This window comes from Cetorhinus maximus, chromosome 3 (genome assembly GCF_964194155.1).
Source record: "Cetorhinus maximus chromosome 3, sCetMax3.hap1.1, whole genome shotgun sequence".
Classification (NCBI taxonomy): domain Eukaryota; kingdom Metazoa; phylum Chordata; class Chondrichthyes; order Lamniformes; family Cetorhinidae; genus Cetorhinus; species Cetorhinus maximus.
In genome coordinates this window covers 56,855,284-56,880,074 of record NC_135881.1, presented here as the reverse complement: position 1 = coordinate 56,880,074, position 24,791 = coordinate 56,855,284, and the positions used below count along the sequence as shown (strand labels likewise).

The 24,791-nt window shown below is 46.3% G+C and overlaps 1 protein-coding gene across 1 annotated transcript in view; it reads right to left on the bottom strand.

Moving 5' to 3' along the window:
- Positions 1–24,791, bottom strand: part of cubn (cubilin (intrinsic factor-cobalamin receptor)) — a 481,327-nt gene that overhangs the window by 363,511 nt on the left and 93,025 nt on the right. Inside the window, exon 16 of the mRNA XM_078535601.1 lies at positions 18,300–18,456. Within this exon, the coding sequence (XP_078391727.1) occupies positions 18,300–18,456 (157 nt within the window). The remainder of the gene's footprint in view (positions 1–18,299; positions 18,457–24,791) is intronic.

Below are 24,791 nucleotides of genomic sequence, written 5' to 3'. Positions count from 1 at the left end.
ACACTATCGGATCCTGCTCTCATCTGCTAAAACTGTTCCCTATTCTAGGATCATTCTGGAGTAAAAAAGTAACTCATGACTAACACCCAGTTTCCTGGCTCCCATGTTGGCTGACATTTTAGATGGTTCTCCCTCTTCAGGTGTTTCCCCTCTCTCCTTCAAATCTGTTGACATCGCACTTCTCAAAAAAACAACCCTTGACCCCAGAATCCTTGCAAATTACCACCCTACTTCTAACCTCCTTTATCTTGAACGTGTTGTCACCTCCTAAATTTGTGCCCATTTTTCCTGGAACTCCATGTTTGAACCCCTCCGATCATGTTTCCCTTCCTGCCACAGGACCTTATCAAAGTCATAAATGACATCCTATGTGACTCTAACACAAGAGCAAACAATCACTCCTCATTGTTCTCAACCTGCCTGCTTTGACACACCATCCTGCACCAATACCTCTCCACTGTTGTCCAGCTGGCTGGGACTGCTCTCACCTGGTTCCATTCTTATCTACATAATTGTAGTCAGAGAATCACCATCAATGGCTTCTCTTCCCACTCCTGCACAGTTACCTCTGGTAACCCCAAAGGGCAAAATGTCATTTTCCACATGTAACCTGACAATGTGCAGCTTTATCTTTCCATCACCTCTCTCGACCCTCCATTGTCAGATTGTTTGTCTGACGTCCAGTACTGGATGAGCCGAAATTTCCTCCAATTAAACATTGGGAAGATTGAGGCCATTGTCCCTGTTCCTACCAAAAATTCCAATCTCTCACCATTGACTCAGAGGGCAGAATCGTCCCAGATTTGCACTGTGCGGTAGCGGACGGGTAAAAGGGCATTTTACCCGCTGGCCGCAATCGTGACTTTTCACACCTTATCATCCCATTCCTGGCATGTCCTGCCTCATTAATAATTCATTCCCAGGAAACACGTTTAATTTGACTGCCTCGCCATCGTCTCATGCCTTCAGTAATCCGGGCGCCATATTTAAAGGCTGCCCCTGCACAGGGCTAGCACTCTTCAAAGGACAGGAAGCTGCTGGGAACTGATGGCTGACAAAAGGGACGAAGCATGCTGTCCCCAGATTTACTGACGCCTCCCTCGAGTGCCTATTGGATGCAGTAGATTCCAGCCGCGATCCTGTCTAGCCCCGCTCTGGCAGAAGACCAGCAAGCAAGGTGACAAATCCAGCATGGGAGGAGGTGGTAGCGGCGGTCAGCACCAATGCCCTGCAGAAGAGGACAGCTGAAAGAGGATGAATGATCCCCTCCATTCTGCCAGGGTAAGTCACTCTTCTCATCACTCTCAACTCACACACTCACAAACCCATCACACATCCACAGGGATCTCATTCACTGCCCGTTCAAGGGACATCACCATTCACTTTTTCTTACACATTTCATTTACCCTGTGGATCATGCCCTCATCCCGTCCATGGCACCACTCACCATCCACACACATGCCAGGCATCCTTGTTAGCTGGCCTGACAGGCGTCCTGCTTACACACCTTCCATTTGCCCTTGTCATGCAGGACAAGCTGGCACACAACAAAAGAGAGGGGTCACAGACAGGAATGCCTGAAATTAAGGTCTTCACAGACTTTGCAAATAGAGTTATCCAGCTGCTATGCAACGATCTGGACCGGTCCTGTGCTGACGGTGAGGTCGGCGGTGCTCAACCAAGTAAGGATCCAGCAGCGCGACATCTATCAGCCAATCATCCTGTGAGTGAGTTCCCTGTTCCGCAGTCCCCTGCCATGCACAAATGATCTCTCCTTGCTTTTCGCAGGCACACCTGAGAAGCAGCCAAAGGATTGGAGTCAAGCCCCGTAGAAACCTCAGAAGAAGAATCTGATGACACCCTAACTGAAGACCCATCACAGCGCTCACCTGTCCACCTGTGCAGAGGCACCCACCTCAGTGGAACCTAGTTCTAGTCACAATCTGGTGAGCACATCATACTGTCTGATCCACAGCAGACGGCACCAAGGACTTCCCAGGTCTCCAGCATTTGGAGGACTGCTAGAAGCCAGAACTGCTGAGTCCGAGTCAGATGAGGAGTCTCTGGACTTGGTCATACCTCAGTCACTGGAGCTGCAAAGGCAAACTCGGGAACATCAGGAAGGGATGTCCCCTGCACTTCTCAGATTGCAAGGCATAATGGAGGAGAGCATCCGCCTTCACTCTAAGGTGATAGCACCGGCATTGCAACGCACAGGGATCAACACTGGTAGGCTGACAGCCACCATGGAAACCTTGGCCTAGGATACTGGTCCTGCACTGCTGCGTGGGCTGAACTCCCTTGCTGACGCCATAGTTGGCCTCATACAGTGTCAATGCGAGAGGGGTGCAGGACAGCTTGATCTCATTCCAGCTTCCCCTTCTCCTCAAAAGAGTCAAGCAGGAGCTCTCAGCACCCATAGGGAGCAGGATCAGCAGATGCACACCCCTGGGCCATCCATCCAGGAGTGCCCGGCCCATCCAAATCCCCTCTTACTGTGACCTCAGCAGCTCCAGCTCCACAGGCCGAGGAGGCCGCCGTTGCCACACAGCAGGACCCCGAGAGTAGGCTGGGCCCTCCAAATCTCGGCCCTCCAGAGGACACCAGACAAGGTCATCACAGACAGGGCTCAGCAGTCAGCAGGCTGCCTTCACATCAGCTGTGGCTGTCGGTGGAGCACCAAAACGTAACGGCACGGTCAGGAAGGTAAAGAAAACGTAGTTGCACAGCCTGGGCATGGGTGTTAATCACTTGTACATAATGTTCACTATTTTAAACTCCCAAAAATGTCTCCTTGCCTATGGCTCCTTGTTCTGATGAGCAGTGTTCATGTCACTCAGGTGTGAAAGCTTGGTTCCTGCACAAGATAAAGGCAGGTGTCTCAGTCCAGGGACTCACTCCTGTGCTTTGTACAACGTTCCCAGCACACTGATGGTGTGCCTCCGCTGTCATTGGTCACGTCAGTCATGCCTGTACCTCAATGGGGCTTATCATTGCTGCCAGAACGTCCTGGGCCGGCGGCACAGAGTTCCATCATTCTCTCTGTGTGCACCCAGCACCTTTGAAGTCCGGCTGGTCCCCCATCTCATCAGCATCTGTGTCCGGTGACAGTGTGGTCCTGAAAGGTTTAGCTCACGAATCAAGAAGGATGCCATAGGATCAGGAGAAGTTAAATGTTCCCCCCGTTAACTCTGTCTTTCTCTCCACAGATGCTGTCAGACCTGCTGAGTTTTTCCAGCAATTTTTGTTTTTGTTTCAGATTTCCAGCATCTGCAGTATTTTGCTTTTATCTTAAATTTTCCCTGTTGCATTTCCATGATATGATCCTGTTCACAGAGCACAAATAAGCTGCTATCAGCCAGACAGGAGTCAGACATTCACACAAGCTATGTGAGGGTCTGTGGAGTGTCCCCACTGCATGTCTTCATCATCCTCCTGGAATGAAGGGACTGTGGGCATCCGCTGTGTATCAATGACAGGAGCCTTATCACAGAGGGTATGTGCTCTGCCATCAGCCAGACAGGAGTCAAATGTGCACAGATGCAATGTGAGGATCTATGAAGTCTGCTCACTGCATGTTGTCATCATCCTCCATGAATCAAGCAGCTATGAGGGCCTCCCGAGTGCGCCTGCCTCGTCTGGGCAATGCAATGGCCTCATTGCTGTCATCCTCGCCTTCAGACCATAAGACCATAAGACATAGGAGCAGAAATTAGACCATTCGGCCCATCGGGACTGCTCCGCCATTCAATCATGGCTGATAGGTTTCTCAACCCCATTCTCCCGCCTTCTCCCGGTAACCTTTGATCCCCTTACCAATCAAGAACCTAACTATCTCAGTCTTAAATACACTCAATGACCTGGCCTCCACAGCCTTCTGTGGCAATGAATTCCATAGATTCACGACTCTCTGGCTAAAGAAGTTTCTCCTCATCTCTGTTCTAAAAGGTTTTCCCTTTACTCTGAGGGTGTGCCCTCGGGTCCTAGTCTCTCCTACTAATGGAAACATCTTCCTCACGTCCACTCTATCCAGGCCTTTCAGTATTCTGTAAATTTCAATCAGATCCCCCCTCATCCTTCTAAACTCCATCGAGTATAGACCCAGAGTCCTCAAACGTTCCTCATATGTTAAGCCTTTCATTCCTGGGATCATTCTCGTGAACCTCCTCTGGACCCTCTCCAGGGCCAGCACATCCTTCCTGAGATACGGGACCCAAAATTGCTCACAATATTCTAAATGTGGTCTGACCAGAGTCTTATAAAGCCTCAACAGCACATCCCTGCTTTTATATTCTAGTCCTCGCGAAATAAATGCCAACATTGCATTTGCCTTCCTAACTACCGACTCAACCTGCAAGTTAACCTTAAGAGAATCCTGAACTAGGACTCCCAAGTCCCTTTGCACTCCAGATTTCTGAATTCTCTCCCCATTTAGAAAATAGTCTATGGCTCTATTCTTCCTACCAAAGTGCATGACCTCACACTTCCCCACGTTGTATTCCATCTGCCACTTCTTTGCCCATTCTCCTAACCTGTCCAAATCCTTCTGCAGCCTCCCCGCCTCCTCAATACTACCTGTCCCTCCACCTATCTTTGTATCATCTGCAAACTTAGCCAGGATGCCCTAAGTTCCTTCCTCTAGATCATTAATGTATATAGTGAAAAGTTGTGGTCCCAACACTGACCCCCTGTGGAACTCCACTAGTCACCGGCCGCCATCCAGTGAAGGACCCACTTATCCCCACTCTCTGCCTCCTGCCAGAAAGCCAATCTTCTATCCATGCTAGTACCTTGCCTCTAACACCATGGGCTCTTAACTTACTGAGCAGCCTCCTGTGCGGCACCTTGTCAAAGGCCTTCTGGAAGTCCAAGTAGATAACATCCATTGGCTCTCCTTTGTCTAACCTACTTGTTATCTCCTCAAAGAATTCTAACAGATTTGTCAGGCATGACCTCCCCTTGATGAAACCATGCTGACTTTGCCCGATTTTACCATGCACTTCCAAGTATTCTGAAATCTCATCCTTAATAATGGACTCTAAAATCTTTTCAAGGGCCTCATCACCCTCATCTCCTTCATTGCACCTTCTCTTTTCTGCACTCTGAAGCCGCTGCATGGCGTTATCAGCCACCTTTTCTGCGGGTAGCCCTTGTCCCCGAGGACCCAACCCAGCATCCTCTCTGGACCCTGGAAGATGTCAGAGATCTGAGACCTATGGAGAATGTAGGAGTCATGGACACTCCCTGGGAACTGTGAGCAGACCTGTAGGGTACGTCTGTGGTGGCCAAACACCAGCTGAACATTCAGTGAGGGGAAGCCCTTTCGGTTAACATAGTTGACCGCTTGTTACCATGGAGATCTGAACGCCACATGAGTGCAGTCGATGGCACCCTGCACCTGTGGGAAATCTGAGATTTGCGCAAATCCAAGCGCTCTTGCTTCATAGCTTTCCTGATCCTGGGTGAACTGCACAAAGTTATGTACCTTCGCGACTATGGCGTCCATGACCTCGGAATGCATTTGTGTATGGAGGCTTGTGAAATCCCACAGAGGGCACCCGTGGAGCCCTGCAAGATGTAAAAATTGCCGCGGTCACTTTCATGGCCACTGGCATTGGATGCCCTCAATGTCCCCATGGCGCCAAATTCTGCAGCAGGTGTCAGATGTGACCGATTAGCTCCCTGGAAATACACAGTCCGTGGCAACACTGGTTCTCGGTCATCTGCATGAATGACAAGCGGCATCTGTAGGCCCTGGGTTTAGCTAGGCGCCAACCAGTGACGTTTCGCTGTGGCTCTTTAGAGGCATGCACAGGAGCCCCAGCTGCCCCTTCCTCTTAAGGGTGCTGCTCCTCCCTCTGCCCAGCCAGGCACATCCATTGCTCTCTTCTCCTTCGTCTTTGTTCCCTGTAAGCCATGAAGCATACAGCTGGGTCACCAGGCTCCATGCTCCTGATATACTCCTCTTGCACGATGAATGAGGGGCGTGCATGGATTAGCATGGCTTTACTAGGAACCTCTCTTAAGTCTGAGGGCCCATTAATGCATCCCGGAGACTGCTGGCCACACCTTGGATGGCCAGAGTTTAGTGCGCTGCATGGCTGCCCAAAACCCCACCCACCTCAGCCCCATCCCATCTGACCAATTGGCGGCACCTTCACCCACTTGACTGCATCTGTGCTCTCAGCTCAGGCGCAGGCATTCTCCTAACCAACACTGCAAGGCTGCACTGTTAGCTTGAACCATGGGGGAGACTGGTCCAAACCTAAATGGAGTCATTGAAGGGGCTATGAGCACCTCCACCAGCGACTGCTCCATGGCCAGCTTTCACAAGGAGATTGTACAACTTGCCCAGTCGGCCAATTGTTCTGCGGGCCACTAAAATGCTCATTACTTTGCCATCTGTGTCTGAGGGGTGAAACGTTCAGCAGCATTTGGTGGCACATTCATGCCTCTGCGTTGCCTGAGTGGGCGGGTACATTAGTGACCAGACTCCAAGCATGTCAATGTGTCTGCACCTGAACTGTCTCAGCTGCAAAGAAATGGTTACTTTATACAAGGTGTCCCTAATGCATGGCCACTTCCCTCTCCCCTCGCCAACCGCATGTGCTTGTGAAATGCCATCAGGCCGTGCTGCCTTGGCCCCCTCAACTCACCCCAACCAGAGTGCAGTCCTTGCCCCAACACCATATTGTTAGCGGCGGGACAATGAGATTTGCCTGTGCCCTCGCCTGAATGTGCGACGCCTCTTTCCTGAAGTCAAATGGGCGACCCTTGCAAGCACTGCACATCGTTAGTGTGTACTCACCTCCGAGCTCTCCTCAAAATCCAGCTCACCAGCTACAAGCCTTTTCAACGCTGCTGTGAATCAGATTGGCATGCAATCACACTGACGTGACTGGATGATCCAGCATGGGGGGGTGTGATTCCGATGAGCAGGGATTATAATTATATGTGGACGTATTAAAATGACATTCCCAGCGTGCAGTGGCAAGAAACATGGCCTGCCATTGACAGGTCACGAACTGGTTTAACGACGGCATGAAACCAATTTTTGGCCTTCCCACTATATTATCCACTGACATCCACCATGATTCCCAATGCCAACAGGGGTGGAAAATTCTGGCCATAGGATCATAAAATTCTTACAGCACAGCAGGAGGCCATTCACCCATCATGTCTGTGTCGACTCATCGTAAGAGCAACTCCGCTAGTTCCACTCTTTGCCTTTTTCTCGTAGACCTGCAAAGTTTTTTCTTACTCAATATCCTTTTGAAAGCCATGATTAAATCTGCCTCCAGCACACTCTCAGGCAGTACATTGCAGATCCTAATTACTCACTGTGTAAAAAGGCTTTTCCTCATGTCAACTTTGGTTCTTTTGCCATTCATCTTCTATCAGTGCCCTCTGGTCATCGGCCATTCGATACAAACAGTTTTTCTCTATCTGTTATGTCCAAACCCCTCATGATTTTGATTCCTCTCTTGGAAACTGTCTGAGGCAGAACCTCTGAGCTTGGGAGGCTCAAGAATCAAAGGACACCAATTCAAGGTGATTGGCAAAAAAACTAAAAGTGACATGAGGAACTTTTTTTTTACCCAACAAGTGGTTAGGGTCTGGAATGCACTGCCTGCCTGTGGTGGAGGCAGACTCAATTGTAGCTTTCTGGGAATTAGATAAGCACCTAAGGACAAAAAAATGGTCAAATGGAAATAGTGGGACAAAGTGAGTTGCTCTTGCAGAGAGCTGGCATGAATACAATAGACCGAATGGCCTCATTCTGTTATTCTATGACTGTTCATGATCTCAGTGTCATACTTGACCTTGGAATGAGCTTTCAACCATATATCCACACTGTCACTAAGACCGCTTATTTCCATCTCTGTCACATTACCCAACTCTGCCCTGCCTCGGCTCTTCTGCTGTTTAAACCCTTTGTTACCTCCAGACTTCATCATTCTTATACACTGCTGGCTGGCCTCCCATGTTTTACCTCTGTAAACTTAAAGTCATCCAAAATTCTGCTGCTCATATCCCAACTCGCACCAAATCCAGTTCACCCATCAACTTTGCACTCGCTGACTTGCATTGACTCACAGTTAAGCTAAACCTGAATTTTAAAAACTTTAACCTTGTTTTGAAATTCCTCCATGGCCTAACCCCTTCCCTCCTTTAAGACATTCCTTAAAACTACCTTTTTGTCCAAGTTTTGGTCATCTGCCCAACATCTAAATGGTTCAAAACAAAAAACTACTGCGGATGCTGGAAATCCAAAACAAAAACAGAATTACCTGGAAAAACTCAGCAGGTCTGGCAGCATCGGCGGAGAAGAAAAGAGTCGACATTTCGAGTCCTCATGACCCTTCAGCAGAACAGTTCTGCTGAAGGGTCATGAGGACTCGAAACGTCATCTAAATGGTTCAGGCTGACATTTGCTTTATGTCTATGAAGCACCTTGGGATGTTTTATTATATTAAAGGCTCTATATAAATACAAATCGCTGTTGTAAAATTCATGGTCTAAAATATTTGTGTGTGTATTATTCTCAAAGATTTATGGTATCCATTCTTGAATACCAGATAAGGCATATTTTCAGAAGGTTATCGCTGGATCTGTGCAAATGAAGGTTTTCTTTTACAACTAGGCTAACACACAAGAACTTCAGAAATGTGAACTTGGGCCTTTTTTTCCCTTTTTATTCAGTGCAGGAAACTATTTTTAAATGTTACCAGCAGCAAAGAATTCTACTGGGGAATAAATTTATGGAAAAATGACTTAGTCTTGGTCTGAAATATAAATGCCCAAATTTGCACATGATTTCGCTGTTTGTTGTTTTGTTTACATAAATCGTTTCATGTAAATAAGACACCGCTGTAAATATTTTTATGTCATTTTATTTTAGGGGATTGACTAACAAGAATACTTTAGATGATGAAGATCCTTTCTTCCTTAAGATCTGAATTTCAATTCTGCTCAGTCTGTTATACAAAAGTCCTTTACTGGCTGTAATTGCTCACAGGGTTTTGTGCTCAAATATGAACACAGGAAATACCGGGAAACAATAAAGAACTTTCATATTTTAATAGGGTAAATTGACTAATCCTGTTCTTCCAAAAGGAGCTATGCTCAGAGAATCATCTTCTTCTCAGAGTTTCTTGGAATGCAAGATCAGTGAGTTTACACATGTGCTTTTATACGTGTGAACACATTAATTTTTTTAAAAACCCAAGCACAATGTTAACTAGTTAATACATCTTCACATGCCACCATTCTTCTCTATCTCTCTGTGTTGCTACTTTTTGGCTATTTCATTACTTAATGTAAGTCTTCCTTTTCTGTGCTTATTTATTTATTTTCTGTGGTTACCTATGATATTTAACTTACAGCAGAAACAGGCCATTTGGTCCAACTGGTTATGGAGGTTTTTATGTTTCACACATGCTTCCTCCCACTGTTATTGAAATTGTTTCCAGCTTTGTTTCCTTCTGCTCTTTACTTTCTTTTAATTTTTTTTCTCTGTCCCATTGGGGTGTTTTGCCTCTCTAGGATAGATTTTCATCTTCACCTCCTGGGCAGTAATCTAGTGGAGCAGACTGTCCACCCTTATGAGATTCACTGAAATCAAAGGAATTAGAAATAGATGGATTCTAAAACAGTTGGAGAATCCATTCATAAGGACATAGGAAATAGGAGCAGAAGTGGGCCATTCGGCCCCTCAAGCCTGCCCTGCCATTCAATAAGGTCATGGCTGATCTGCTCCAGGCCTCAACTCCTCTTTCATCCCAGCTCCTCACAGCCCTCAACTCCCCGATATTTCAAAAATTTATCTACCTCCTCTTTAAATACTTTCAGTGATCTAGCCTCCACAACTCTCTGGGGTAGAGAATTCAAGGCATTTACTACCCTCAGAGAATAAATTCCTTCGCATCTCAGTTTTAAATGAGTGTTCCCTAATTCTGCAACTATGTCCCCTAGTTCAAGATTCTGCCACTAGAAAAAACATCTTCTCAACATCTACCCTGTCAAGCGCCCTCAGAATCTTGTACGTTTCAATAAGATCACCCCTCATTCTTCAAAACTCTAATGAATAAAGGTCTAACCTGTTTAGCTGTTCTTGATAAGTCAACCCCTTCATCTCAGGAATCAGTCTAGTGAATCTCATTTGAATTGCCTCCAATGCCAGTATATGCTTTCTTAAATACAGGGAACAAAACTGTGCACAGTACTCCAGGTGCGGCCTCACCAACACCCTGTACAGTTGTAATAAGACTTCCCTATTTTTAAACTCCAACCCCCTAGCAATACAGGCCAAAATTCCATTTGTCTTCCTAATTACTTGCTGCACCTGCATGCTAACTTTTTTGTGTTTCATGCACAAGAACACCCAGATCCCTCTATGCTGCACTTTTTTGGAGTCTATCTCAATTTAAATAGTAGTCTGCCTTTTGATTTTTCCTACCAAAGTGCATGATCTCACTCTTTCTTAAATTAAACTCCATCTGCCAAGTTTTTGACCACTCACTCAACCTGTCTATATCTCCTTGCAGATTCCTTATGTCCTCATCACAACATGCCCTCCCACCTAATTATGTATCATCAGAAAATTTGGATAAATTACACTTCCCCCTCCTCCAAGTCATTAATATAGATACTAAATAATTGAGGCCCTAGGACTGATCTTTGTGGCACTCCATTAGTTACATCTTTCCAACCTGAAAAAAACCCATTAATCCCAACTCTGTCTTCTGCATGTTCGCCAATCCTCAATCCATGCTAATACGTTACCCCCAATACCGTGAGCTCCTATCTTGTGCAATAACCTTTTATGTGGCACCTTATCGAATGCCTTCTGGAAATCTAAATACATTACATCTACCAGTTCCCCTTTATCAACTCTACTTGTTATATCCTCAAAGGACTCTAGCAAATTTCTCAAACATGATTTCCCTTCCATCTTCACCTGCTTCATCAATGACCTTCTTTCCATCATAAGGTTAGAAGTGGGGATGTTCACTGATGATTGTACAATGTTCAGCACCATTTACAATTCCTCAGATACTGAAGAAGTCCATTTCTAAATGCAGCAAGGCCTGGACAATATCCAGGCTTGGGCTGACAAGTGGCAAATAACATTCGTGCCACACAAGTGCCAGGCAATGGCCGTCTATAACAAGAGATAATCCAACAATCGCCCCTTGATTTTCAATGGCATTACCATTACTAAATCCCCCATTATCAATATCCTGGGGGTTACCATTGACCAGAAACTGAACTGGACCAGTCATATAAATAATGTGGCTGCAAAAGCAGGTCAGAGGCTAGGAATCATGTGATGAGTAACTCACCTCCTGACTCCTCAAAGCCTGCCCACCATCTACAAGGCACAAGTCAGGAGTGTGATGGAATACTCCCCACTTGCCTGGATGAGTGCAGCTTCTACAACATTCAAGAAGCTTGACACAGTCCAGGGCAAAGCAGCCTGCTTGATTGGCGCCATATCCACAAACGTTCACTCCGTCCACCACCGTCGTACAGTAGCAGCAACGTGTACCATCTACAAGATGCATTGCAGGAATTCACCAAGGCTCCTTCGACAGCACCTTCTAAACCCACGACCACTACCATTTAGAAGAACAAGGACAGCAGATAGATGGGAACACCACCATTTGGAAGTTCCCCTCCAAGTCACTCACCATCCTGATTTGGAAATATATCGCCATTCCTTCACTGTCACTGGGTTATCATGAAGCTATTAATGTATTTAATATTATTGGAAAATATTTTTCTTTTAAAATAGAGGTTTAGTCCGTGGGCATGTCTTAGTTGGATTAAAGCCAGTGAGTCTGGGTGTTTTGATGTGTACTAGTATTGAGATGCAAGAGAGGTAGAGTGCATTTGCATTTTTTGAATAGAGCATTCAAGAAGTGGGATGAAATCTGGCACCTAGATAGCAGAAACCAAGCAATATGTTGGTATTACTAATAAAATTAGTGCTATGAAAAGGGTTTTATTGTTTAAAGAGGTGGAGTTCAAAAAGGCTGGTGATACAATGAAAATTTACGTTCAATGAAATGTGCTAGATATAACCGACAGCAGTTGTCATGTATGCAGGGCAGAGGCAATGTAAAATCAAAGCAGTTGTAAGACTTCAACTGTGTCACAGGAACCAAAGTGAAAAGAACCTAATTTTGAATTTGTAAGGTGAAAATGCTTTTCTTGGTGTCTGGTTAAATCGATGGGTGCTTATGCCTTAATGGAGATTAGTTTGGGAATTTGTTAAAAGTTATGGAAGTAGTAATTTGTAGCCATGTTTTTGTGTTTAATGTGTTGTAACTTAATAAAATGTTTCATTTAGTTTAATATAAAACCTCTTGAGAACTGGTGGTCTGATTCCTGAATTTAGAGCTGCATCGCAAACATACCACTTAAAAATATAGGTTATGACAGTTGTTTAAAGTTTCCCTCTGGGATTTTTAAATAAACAGCTTTATCAACTGCTAGGTCATAACAGGGTCAAAATCCTGGAACCCCCCTACCTAACAGCACTGTGGGTATACTACGGACACTTCTTGAGTGATTCAAGAAGGCAGTTCACCACCACCTTTGTCCTACAGTGAGGCAACTCTTCGGGAGCCTATAGACAAATCCCACCAGTGACTTCTTCCCCTTGCTATTCCTTATTTCCATCTAAACTAATTCCACATCACAATCTTTTGTACCTATATCACTACTCACCACCTCACTGATACCTTCTTTTATTAACAAAGCTACCCCATTTCCTTTTCCTTTTTGCCTATTTTTCCAGAACTTTGAATACTCTTGAATGTTAAGTTCCCAGTCTTAGTCACCCTGCAACCACATCTCTGTAATAGCTATCAAGTCATATCCATTTAGTTCTATTTGTGCCATCAACTCATCTATCTTGCTACAAATGCTGCGTGCAGTTGGATAAAGAGCCTTAAGCTTTGAATTTTTACCATTATTACTCATTCTGGTTTTAATTTCTGCTGCACTCTTCTGCTTGTATTTTCTGCCCCTTCCTGTCACACTTTGATTATCGTTCACCTCTTCATTACCCTGCACCTCTGCTGTCTTGTTTCTTTTTTATTTTTTAAACTTCCCTTCAATTAAACCATCCCCCCCACTAGTTAGTTTAAAGTCCTACCTACAACATTAGTTATACAATTTGCCAGGACACTGGTCCCAGCATGGTTCAAATGAAGCCCATCTCAATGGAATGGTTCTCTCTTTCCCCAGTACTGGTGCCAGTGCCCCATGAATCAGAACCCATTTCTCCCGCACCGATCTTCAAGCCATGCATTTATTTCTCTAATCTTATTTACCCTACGGCAATTTGCACGTGGCTCAGGTAGTAATCTGGAGATTATTACCTTTGTGGTTTTGCTTTTTAGTTTAGCCCGAGCTGCTCATAGGCCCTCAGCAGAACCTCTATCCTAGTCCTACCTATGTCATTGGTACCTACGTGGGCCATGACAACTGGATCCTTCCCCTCCCACTCCAAGTTCCTCTCCAGCCCAGAAGAGATGTCCTTAACCTTGGCACCAGGTAGGCAACACAGCCTTCGGGACTCTCTGTCTTTGCTGCAGAGAACAGCATCTACTCACCTAACTATGCTATCCCCTATTACTACTACATTTCTCTTTTCTGCCCGCACTTGAATGGCGCTCTGTACCATGATGCTCTGGTCAGTTCGCTCATCCTCCCTGCAGTCTGTGCTCTCGTCCACACTGGGAGCAAGAATCTCGTACCTATCGGACAAGGGCACTGACTGAAGCTCCTCCAAAGCTAAATTCTGGATCTCCATACCTGCCTTAGTCGCAGTCACCCCCACCTGTCCCTGACCACGGACCAAATTTGATGTAATTAATCTTAGGGGTGTGACTGCCTCATGAAACACCGTGTCCAGGTAACTCTCCCCCTCCCTGTGTCTGCAGCTCAGCTTCCAGCTCATCAACTCTGAGCTGAAGTTCCCCGAGCAGCCAACACTTGCTGCAGATGTGGTCACCGTGGATCGCACCGGCGTCTACCAGTTCCCACATGCTACAGCTGCAACACATCACCTGCCCAGCCATCTCTATTCCATTTAATTAATTAATATGTTAAATATTTTAAAAGTGGATTTCTTAACTGTACTCTTCAGCTGTAAATAACATCTCTTGATTTAAACTACTTGGCCAATCAAAAGAGACATGGAAGAGATACCCACCAATCACCTGACTGTTTTCCTGTGACGTCACACTTCAGCGCTGACAGGTAGAAACAGGTTGAATGGGCTCTCTGCTGTTGGTTTTTAACTCCCGCCGCTGCTGCCCTTATCACACAGGTCCGCTCTCCGTGTGCTAGGCCTCCCTCTCTGCAGCTGGTTTTTATCCCCCGCTGCTGCTGTCCCTCTCAGGCAGGCCCACTCTCCGTGTATTGGGCATCCCTCTCTGCTGCCAGTTTTTATCTTCTGCCATGGCTGCCCTTCTCACGCAGCTCCGCTCTCCGTGTGCTCCCGGCTCTTCTCTCACTGTTTTAAACTGTAAAAATCCCGGCTCTCCATGCGCTGTTTTAAACTGTGAAAATCCTGGCTCTCCTCTCATTGTTTTAAACTGTGAAAATCCCAGCTCTCCTCTAGCTGTTTTAAACTGTGAAAATCCCAGCTCTCCTCTCGCTGTTTCAAACTGTGAAAATCCTGGCTCTCTTCTCGCTGTTTTCTGCCTAATTAATCCCCAGAGTGTGGAGAGAAAAATTTAATTCTCTGCTTTCTCTTTGGTTCTTTTTATTCATTTTAACCCTAAAGTTCCTGGAATGAGAGAGGGCACAAAACTTGAGTCCTTCATGCTGGGTAACAGATTGGGGGTTGAACTCATTTGCACTGGGACACTGCCCCAGTTGCACTACTTCTTTGAATTCTGTTGGGTAGATACCTAATCAGTTCATTTGTTCATTAAACTTGTAAATGGGGCAAATCCTTGGCTTCCCTGGGGAACCAATTCCATCCTTGCTGGGCCTCAGTACAATTGCTGGGAGCTAGCAATTGTGCCATCAAAGACCATAAAAGGGCTCCAAATTTTACAACACTAAAGCATTTGTTCCTTGTGGAGATTAATGAACTTTTCTATAAGTTTAGCTGCTCTATTGGGTGTTGAAGTGAAAAAGAACATTATCTAGATTGTTGAGCCTTTATCTGGCCTGTTTTCTGCCTTTGAAGGTGGTACATACTTGTTCCAATTCTCTGGGGTTTTGTTGGGAGGGGCAGTGTATATGCACCTTTGCAGGCTCTTATTACCTAAATTGAGTGTGCAGATGACCCTGTTGCTAGATTTAGGAAGGGGTTTGCATCCTCAGGAGACAGAAGTTTACCAACAGCGGGATTTTGTGGCCTTTATTCAGGACACAGCTCCAACATACTTTGTTTTAAGTTACAATTTATCCTCAAGAGTAGGCCAAGTGCCCCATGTTATCATCACCAACAAAGTAGATCATTTACACGGTGTAATTGAATCCCCTTTCTTGCCCCAAGTATTCATTGAATGCATGCTGATCTGTTTAATTTGAACTCTATTTTATTTGCTCTCTTAAATTGTAGCTATATTTTTGAGAAATGCAGCCTCCAAAACCACTATAGGTTTGAGGAATACTTAAAGCTTGTCATATCAGTATCGGGGATGAAATCTCAAAGAAAGGGCATCAGGGCAAAAACACTTCACTATTTGATGTCATACCTAGCAAAAGGAGGATGGTTGTGGTTGTTGGAGGCCAACCATTTCAGCCCCAGGACATCACCGCAGGAGTTCCTCAGGGTAGTGTCCCAAGTCCAATCATCTTCAACTGCTTCATCAATGACCTTCCCTCCAGGCTAAGCTAAGAAGTGGGGATGTTTGTTGATGACTGCACAGTGCCCAGTACCATTTATGACTCCTCAGATACTGAAGCAGTCTGTGTTCATATGCAGCAAGATCTGGACAGCATTCGAGCTTGAGCTGATAAGTGGCAACTAACATTCTCATCCCACAAGTGCCAGGCAATGACCATCTCCAACAAGAGAGAATCTGACCATCTCCCCCTGACATTCAAAGCCATTACCATCACTGAATCCCCCACTAGCAACATCCTGGGAGGGTTACCATTGACTAGAAATGTAACTGGGTCAGCCATATAAATATCGGTTCTGTTGAAGGGTCGTGAGGACTCGAAACGTCGACTCTTTTCTTCTCCACCGATGCTGCCAGACCTGCTGAGTTTTTCCAGGTAATTCTGTTTTTGTTGTGGTTACAAGGCCAGGTCAGAGGCAAGTAACTTACCTCCTGACTCCCCAAAGCACACCCAACATCTAAAGATCACATGTCAGGAGAATGATGGAATACTTTCCAGTTGCCTGGATGAGTGGAGCTCCAGCTACACTCAAGAAGCTCAACACCATCGAGGACAATGCAGCTTGCTTGATTAATACCCCAAACACCACCTTAAACATTCACTCTCTCCACCACCAATGCACAGTGGCAGCAGGGTGTACCATATATACAAGATGCACTGCAACAACTTGCTAATCCTCCTTCGACTGCAAGTTCCCCTCCAAGCCACACACTATCCTGACTTGGAATGATATCACTGTTCATTCACTGTTGCCAGGTCAAAAGTTTGGAACTCCCTTCCTAACAGCACGGTGGGCTGCAACAGACTCCGGTACTTAACTTGAGTTTAGATCGGGAATTTGGAGTTCAAGAACTCCAGTTCCCAGCAGGCCTCAAGACTTCGGTTTGTGCGCCAGCTGGGAAAGGGCCACACATGCGTAGTTCATCCATTTTCACATCTTCAGACCAGGAACCAGCCTTGCACACATGCGCAAAAGAAAAAGGAGAAGAAAAGTGAAACAGTGCGAAACTGCAGGTCAGGTGGCCCAAAGAGGAGCACCATTGCAGAGAAGGTGTCCTGGGAAGCAGGACATGGAGAGGGGGACAGGGGGAGGACCCAAGCCAAGGAGAAAGTCTCAAACAAGGGATTGGGACATAAAGAGGTCTCAGAAAACAGTAAAGGACAAGGACAGAGATCAGAAACAGATCTTGTTAAACAATGTTGAGACAAAGGAGCAGAGCAATTGACTTTGAATTAAAGGAAGAGAGCTGCGGGGAGCAGACCTGAAGTGAAGCAGGCTTGAGTGAAGCCCTGAAGATCCGAGAGGGCAGTCAGTGACACTGTGGTACATGCCAGAAGGGCAAAGGCATCCTTTGGAGCTGTGGTGTTCTGCTTGGCACGGCCGAAGATCTGAAATTGTGCTTGGAAGGTGAAGCTTGAGTGTACACGGAGATCAAGAGGAAACAAATCTCAAAAGGCGAGATTGAAACCCTGCAGGTAGATCTTTGTTGAAGCCGTCCTAGTGGGAGCGACATTTGGAAGAGAGTTCCAAGGCGATTTCTTCGAAGGTGGAGATTAGAAACCCTCGTGGGAAAGACAGAGTTTCAGTGAGACCGACGTGACAAGCGTCTGGGTGGGTTGTTGAGAAATCCATAGAAACTGCTTTGGACACATCTGTCATTTACTTTGGAGTGTGGTGTGTCTGTTCACAGTTCACCTGTTAATTCACATGTACGGTGTACTGACCCTGAATGTTAGAGTATAAGATAGATATTGTAATTTGTTTTATCTTTCTGAATGTGTCTGTAAAGAGATGGCTGGGGGGAAGGAATAGGGGATATTTGAAACATATTCTTGTGTTTGTATTGATATCTTTCCAACTTTTTTGCCTGGTGTAATATAGTTCATTTTTCTTGTTTAATAAATGTTATATTCTGTGTTAAAAATTCATCAGCAGACTCCTGTGAATTTGTTCAATAACTTATCTCCACTGCTTCTAAAAAACAATGTGTTAGGATCTATCAAGCCAGGTTTCACTCTGGGATTTGACTTGTCCAGCATTAGCATCAGCTGGGATCATAACAGGGTGGGCTACAGTATTTCAAGAAGGCGGCTCACCATCACCCTCTCAAGTGTAATTAGGGATGGACAACAACTGCTAGCAGCCCTCGTATCCCATGAATGAATAAATAAACTGGAGTCTTTCTACAGATGGAAATGCTACAGCATGACCATGACACTGCTAGTTTACAGGGTCAGAGGGTGGTACCTTGATTTGAATAAGGTTAGCAGTGCATTGGGACTGCCAGTCTGCCAAAGAGGAACAGCAAATCAAAACTCTACCATGTCACGTGGTATTTGTAAGGCATATTTGGCACACATTACTGTTGTATTATATCATTGTCCAGATCTTATATATAAAAGTAAAAGAGAATCCTTACCAACTTCATATTCAGCAAGGAAACCTCCTTTTGAGACAGAAATATCTGCTTTAAATTTAAGCCACAATGTGTTTCCACTAGTGGTAATGGGAGCCGGGAGGGTAGCACCACAGAACTTGCCGATTAGAGGATCCGTCCCTGCCTCACCATCGTGAACCTAAAATCCAAATAAAATTTAGAGAAAGATCAAACTAAACATCTGCTTTTTCACAAGAAAAGTACTTCAGTGGTTCACCAATATGGGCATGTTCATCACTCAAATCATAATGAAAGAAACAGGCCATTGGATAAACAACCAATATTTAAGCAGAGACTTGAGCAATATTGTTATTCATAAAGCTGTTTCAGTGATCTCTTAGCAAGGTTCTAACTACTAGCTTAGGTTGGTTATCAGCACTTTTGCCTCCAATCCGGTAGGTCCAACCCCTGATCTTCAGTACATAATCTGAACTGAAATCCAAGTGCAGTTAAGAGGGAGTATTGAATTGATAGAGGTTCCATCTTCTGGAACAGAGGTTAAATGGATGCCCCAGATGATTTAAAAATTCAATGGAGATGGAAATCTTCAGCACACATCCCAATCTAAGTGTCGGAATCCATCAACACTCAGGAACTCCGCTGCTGACACTGCTAGTTTACAGGGTTAGAGGTAAGTACCTTCATTTGAATAAAGTTAATGGTGCATTGGGACTGCCTGACAGCCAAAGAGGCAGAAAATTTCAGAAGAGTGACTGGTCTTTCTTGGGGGAGGAAAATGTCAGATCTTTGCCACCCATCTCAAAGAATATTACCTCGCTCCTCCACCCCTGCCTCAACAGATCACTTTGTGGGGGAGTCACACTTGAATAAACCTTTTAAAATGATTTGTTTTTTCTTCAGAAATCCCAGTGTGGATCCTCCTATTCAGCAGCCTGTTGTTGATCTCACCAGATGTATTGCCACTGATGGAGCACTGGGCCATTTTGAGAGCCATGGGCGCAGGAACTCCGAGCACTGGGAGTCCCCATTTCTTCTTATACCAAATGGTGTTTTTTCTTATTTATTCATTCACAGAATGAGGGCATTATTGACAAGGCATTTATTACCAGTTCTGATTATGTTTGAGGCAGGTAAAAGGATGGGCATGATCCATTGTGTACATTTCCAGTTTCTTGTGCTTTCTTAAATTACTGATATGCCCTTACACTCACCCAATCTGAAAGGGCAAACGTTACCATGTGTACAATTAAACAAGCTCTTTGGTCTTTCATAGTAAAGAGTTGTCTTGAAGGAAGAGGTCAGTCACTCCAATAACCGTCTGAGCATTTCTTGATCAAAAGCTGCTGTGACATGGTCACCAATTCTGTCCTAGTATCTTACCTGCACAAGGACCAGCATGCATACACCCAGTTGTGAGGGATCAGTTAAACAGTTCAAAAGATTGTCAGCAGATGGATCAGTACAGTAGTCAGAATGATGACCTAGCAGTAGAAGAGAGGGAGGCCATTGTTTCTTTACAGAAAGGGAAGAAAACAACCTCTCAAGGTTGAGGAATCCAGGATCCCAGAGGTCAGTCTTCAAAAGGGCAAATAATACGGGAGCGTCAATGTCATGTGGTGGCAGTTTCACAATAATGGTTGGGACATGAATAAGTGAGAGGATTCTCATATCTGCAACATATTGCTGAAATCTCATGACCTGCACGAGATCATTATCTTTCTCTTTGGAAACATCACTATAGTAGAAATAATAAAATGCATTATTCTGTCCAGAATAAGTAAGAGTTCAGAGGGTAGAAGCAGTCTGTGGGGAGGAAGGGGTCTGGCGGGGAAGGAAGGAGTCTGGGGGCAGGAAGGGGTAAGGGTGGAGGAAGGAGTAAGGGTGGAGGAGAGCGTAAGGGCGGAGGAGGGAGTAAGGGGTGGGGAGATGTCCAGGTGGAACATGCAAGGGAGTCAATGACTGCCTCCTGGGGAGCAAGCTGAGGGTGGCGTGGTAGGAGGGAGTGGTGAGCAGGAGAGGGGCAGAATGAGCCGGGTGGGTGGGAGGCTGAGGGTGCAATGGTAGTGGTAGAAGGGGCAGCGAGGTTGGTTGGTGGGGCATTGGAGGCAGGCACAGACCCTGGGGATGGAAAGGACGAGGTCAGAGAGGTCAATGTGAATGGGGGTGGGATTCTTAGGAAGTTAGGCAATGTGCACGTTCACCTGGACATCCTGGAAAGAAAAAGGTTCTGGTTGGTAGGTGATGATGGCGGGGTGGAAGGCGATGCCAGGGGGTCACCAGTGTTGGGGGAAAAGACATGGTGACTGGGGGAGGGGAAAGGATGGGGGAGCTGAACACAAACGTGATGACTACCATTTTTATCAAATCGAAAGTGAGTGGAGCCTCGTGTTGGATGGACACAGGTGCCTCATGGGAGTGTGATCAGTGGGTGGGGAGAGATGCGGGTCAGCTCAGATGGACAACTGAAAGAGACCCCCAGCAGGCAGCATTGAAAATACTCAGGACATTGAGCTAAGTGTGATGGAGGATGGCTCTGCCTGCATGGGAGAGTGCTTGCACAAGGCTCCAAAAGGCCCACACTCACACTTCTCCCTCCAGAATTTCTGTGTGCAGCTGAACTGCTAGTGGGGAGGATGCATGGGGAGGACTCGCGAAGCCTGCAAATGAAGCTGAAAGACACCATTGCACATTATTCAGTGAATGGGGTGGAGACAGCTTGTGTAATGGTTGGCTCTATTGCTTATGATGACTTTAGTATAGGTCCTCTGGAGAGCCAAGGCCCTGAGGGCCCTGGCTTGCTTTGGCTTTCATCCAGTGGGCCAGCTGCTCCCTCTGCGGTGACAGAGGATGAGGTTGAGGGGCCACAGCCAAAGTGGACTTGGAGAGAGCCTTTGAAATTCCTGAGTGGATGACCCAGGGGTGTTCAGCTGCTGCTCCTCCTCCCTTTGGGAGCGCAAGGGTCCTGTCCTGGCTTCTTGAGAGGAAGGAGCACCTGGAGGGGCATCGAGGTGCTTGTTTCCCTCTCGTGTTGCCACTGCAGGAACTCACCCATGGCTACCGCGATGGAGTGCAGGTCTGTGCGCATCTCTGCAAATTGCTGGACCAGGGACTCCATGACGTCCACCATCCTTCCCATGGAGACCTCCATACACGCATATGTAGGCACCACTTCATCAGAGAGCAGGCAGATGCACTCCTCCAACTCACATGCCACTCTGTTGAAGGCTTCCAACAGCTTTGCGTGATGTTCTCCCAACTTCTTCTGACTCCACGATGAGTTGGAAGGTCAAATCCAGAGACTCATCATCTGACTTAGACCTCACAGATGCCTCTTCCCCAGCAGTCCACAGAGTGCCAGGGAGTTTGGCTGAACCTGCCTTCTCCTGCAGTTCCCCAGGCCGGATTAGTGACTCTGGTGAACCTCCTACAGCCAAAGCAGGGTAGAGGTGGCCTTCCACTATGTCAAGCAGGCAGCCCGGTGAGGGGTCACTAAATTTTGGGGCTGCCATCTTCTTTGCTTTCGGGGCCATCTGTGCCTGGAGCAGTCCTGGCCTGAAGACATGAAGTAGGCATGTGCTCTGGTGCACTATAAATATGGCACCCGGAGCGAGGAGGTGCTGTGGTCACGGTATGGTGGGCAAGTCCGAACCCACCTGCCAGTGAGCCAGCGTGTTCCCTGTGAATGCATTATTCATGAGGAAGGACAAACTGGGAATGGGACGATCCAGCGCGAAAAGCCACTCATGCGACCGGTGGGTAAAACATCCTTTTTCTGACCCATTACCGCACTTAGTGCAAATCTAGGACGATTCCACCCAATGTCTCAATCTATATTATCAGACTCTCTGTTCAGCCCACTTTATTAGGGATGGGCAGAAAATGCTGGCCTAGCCCGTAGTGCCCACATCGCATGAATGAATAAAAGAAAACCCAGATTCAATGGGGGCCGGGGCGGAGGCAGAATCCATCAAACTATCATTGACCAGGATGCATGAAAGCCACAAGTAACAAAAAAAATGCTCTTAAATAATGTTTAGAAACATTACATGCTGGAATATTTAAGTGGGGAGCTCAAAAATGTTTCATTACATTACTGTGACTCAATCTTGAGCTGAATTCACCAATGGGTTTGAATCATTCCTATCAAGAGAGTCATTTTATTTAATCAAACTATTATGGAATCACAATGCGTTTTGGCCACAAGTCAAGTCATGGGCATTTTCTGAAACACTGTTCAAAGGAGTAGGCAATCTTCCAACCAGATCAGATTCACATACACAACAGCCCTGTGCCTAACAGACAAATTAGTAAAATAAAAAAAAGTGCTGACAGCTACAATCTGTTTTTTCTCTACAGTAATCCTCCCACATATACACATGTACAAACTTCAAAGTAAAGCTTGACTCCTTTGTGTTGGAAAGCTATACTTTTCACTATGTGCTGTCCCTCCCTAATTCACTACATGATTCTTACTACAGCACTATTATCTTGGGAAGGGTAGGGCTCAGTAAATCCTTATCCAGATGCAAAGAGCATTAAGATGGAAATCAAAGTTTGCCTGGTTACAGAACTATCTACTATTTCACGGGATTAGTGCAATTAGTCATTTTTAAAAACTGAGTACAATAACCCTTGAAAAATCCCATGACAATACTTTATGTCAGGTCAGTAGCAGTGGCTGGTTGATATGAAAACAATGGGTGGAATTTTCCCATCCTGCCCGCGGTGGGTTTCATGGCGGGCGGGAGCGGAGAATCTAGCGGGAGCCAAAAAATTCATGGCCCCCCTAGTGTGAAAAGGGTTTGTGATTCTCTCGATGGCAGGTTAATGGCTGGTCAGGTGTCCTGCTGGCAAGTGGCGTGAACGCCATTTGCATTCATTATTATCTCACGAATGCTTGTTAAACATGCTGCTCACTGGAATTACGTGGAGCCTTCCAAGTTTGCAGCACACCAGTGGGAAATCACACTGGTCTGAATCACTTTTGAAAAAGAACGGCGTGCAGCAGTGGGAACTCATTTCGCTTGCGAGGTGCGTGCATAGCCTGCCTGCCACTGCACTATACTGGCCTTGTCTTGATGCCAGTGGAATGCCACACTGCTGGGGATGTAGAGTTTGTCTGCTCCCAGTGGGTGCCTCCGTGGTCCAGAAGTATCACTGTGCAGTGGTACTCAGGCAGGCTGAACATTCAGGCAGAGACCAGTGTTTTGACTGGGTGTGGGAGTGGTGGGGAAAGGATACCAGAACATGGGCCAGGCAAAGGGGCAGAAAGGCATTGCAAGGTGGTGGGGTGGAGGGAGAATGATGGAAGGCAGAGGGGCAGGAAGACTTGGCAAGGGAGTGGAGGAGGAGGGGGAACGATGGCAGGCAGTCGAGACCGAGGGGTGGGAAACTAGAGCCCGACAAGGGAAACTGAAATGCTGACAAACAAGGGGGTGGATGGGATACCACATAGACGAATGGGAACAGATGCAGACAGACTACGGAATAGGAAAATGTTTTAGTGTGGCACAAGAGGGGTGGGTTGCACTGAGACTCATGAAGGTGGGGTGGTGGGAAGGGAGGCAGTGTATTGTTCATTCATGAGGGCAATGGGGAACTCATTAAAAGTCAAAGTTCTTTGCCTGGGGTTAACAGGTTGGAGACAGAGAGTAAAGACACTCCTTGGGCTCACATTCAGGAGTAAGAGAGTAAAGACAGTCCTGGAGATCTGTGGACCTCACAGTCAAGAAGGAGAGAGAAAAGGCAGTCCTAGGGTGCAGTGGGCCATGCTACAGGGCCATGCATGGCATGCACGTTTTACTCCCTTTTCAGGGAGGGGCAAGGGCTGTACGCTCAATTGGGATAATGCACAGTTTGGTGTGTAGGGCTTTTTCACAGTCCGTGTACATTGGCTTGTCTGTCTCTGTACTGGCCTGCAGATGAGATGGTAAGGGTTATGGGAGGCATCTACAGCCTGTATTTGGGAAAAACGTTATGGGGGTGGGGGCGGTATGTGAAGCTTTCTTGCGGTGGGGGGGTTCTTCTCTGTAGGTGACTGTGCACACAGCCTCTAGATGGAGAAGGATAGAGGGATGAGGTCCACATGGGGCATGGGCACATCAACAGTGATGGGCTCAGGGGGGAGGGTAAGAATGTTGGCCACAATGACATTGGGATCCAGTATTACTGGGGAAGGCTGAAGAATAACAGGAGGGAGCTCTACCTTCACATCATGAGGTTCCAGGTAAATTTCTGGGATGTAGACAGTGAGTGAGGGGGTGTCGAAGCTGGTCTCGAAGTAATAGTGCAGGACCACCATTTTACACTCTTGAACTGATGGCACAGTTGTAAATCAAAAGTAGAAGCGAATCTGAACAGGAGGGGTCTGAGGCAGTGTGGGAGGAGCACATTGTTGGTCTAAGGGGCTTTTTCTGGGGGTGCCCTCTAACTTTTGATGCCACAATATTAAAATGCAGTCAGAGCTAAGAGGAAGGGGGAGCACCTTCTTGAGAAGCTAGCCATTGGAACCCA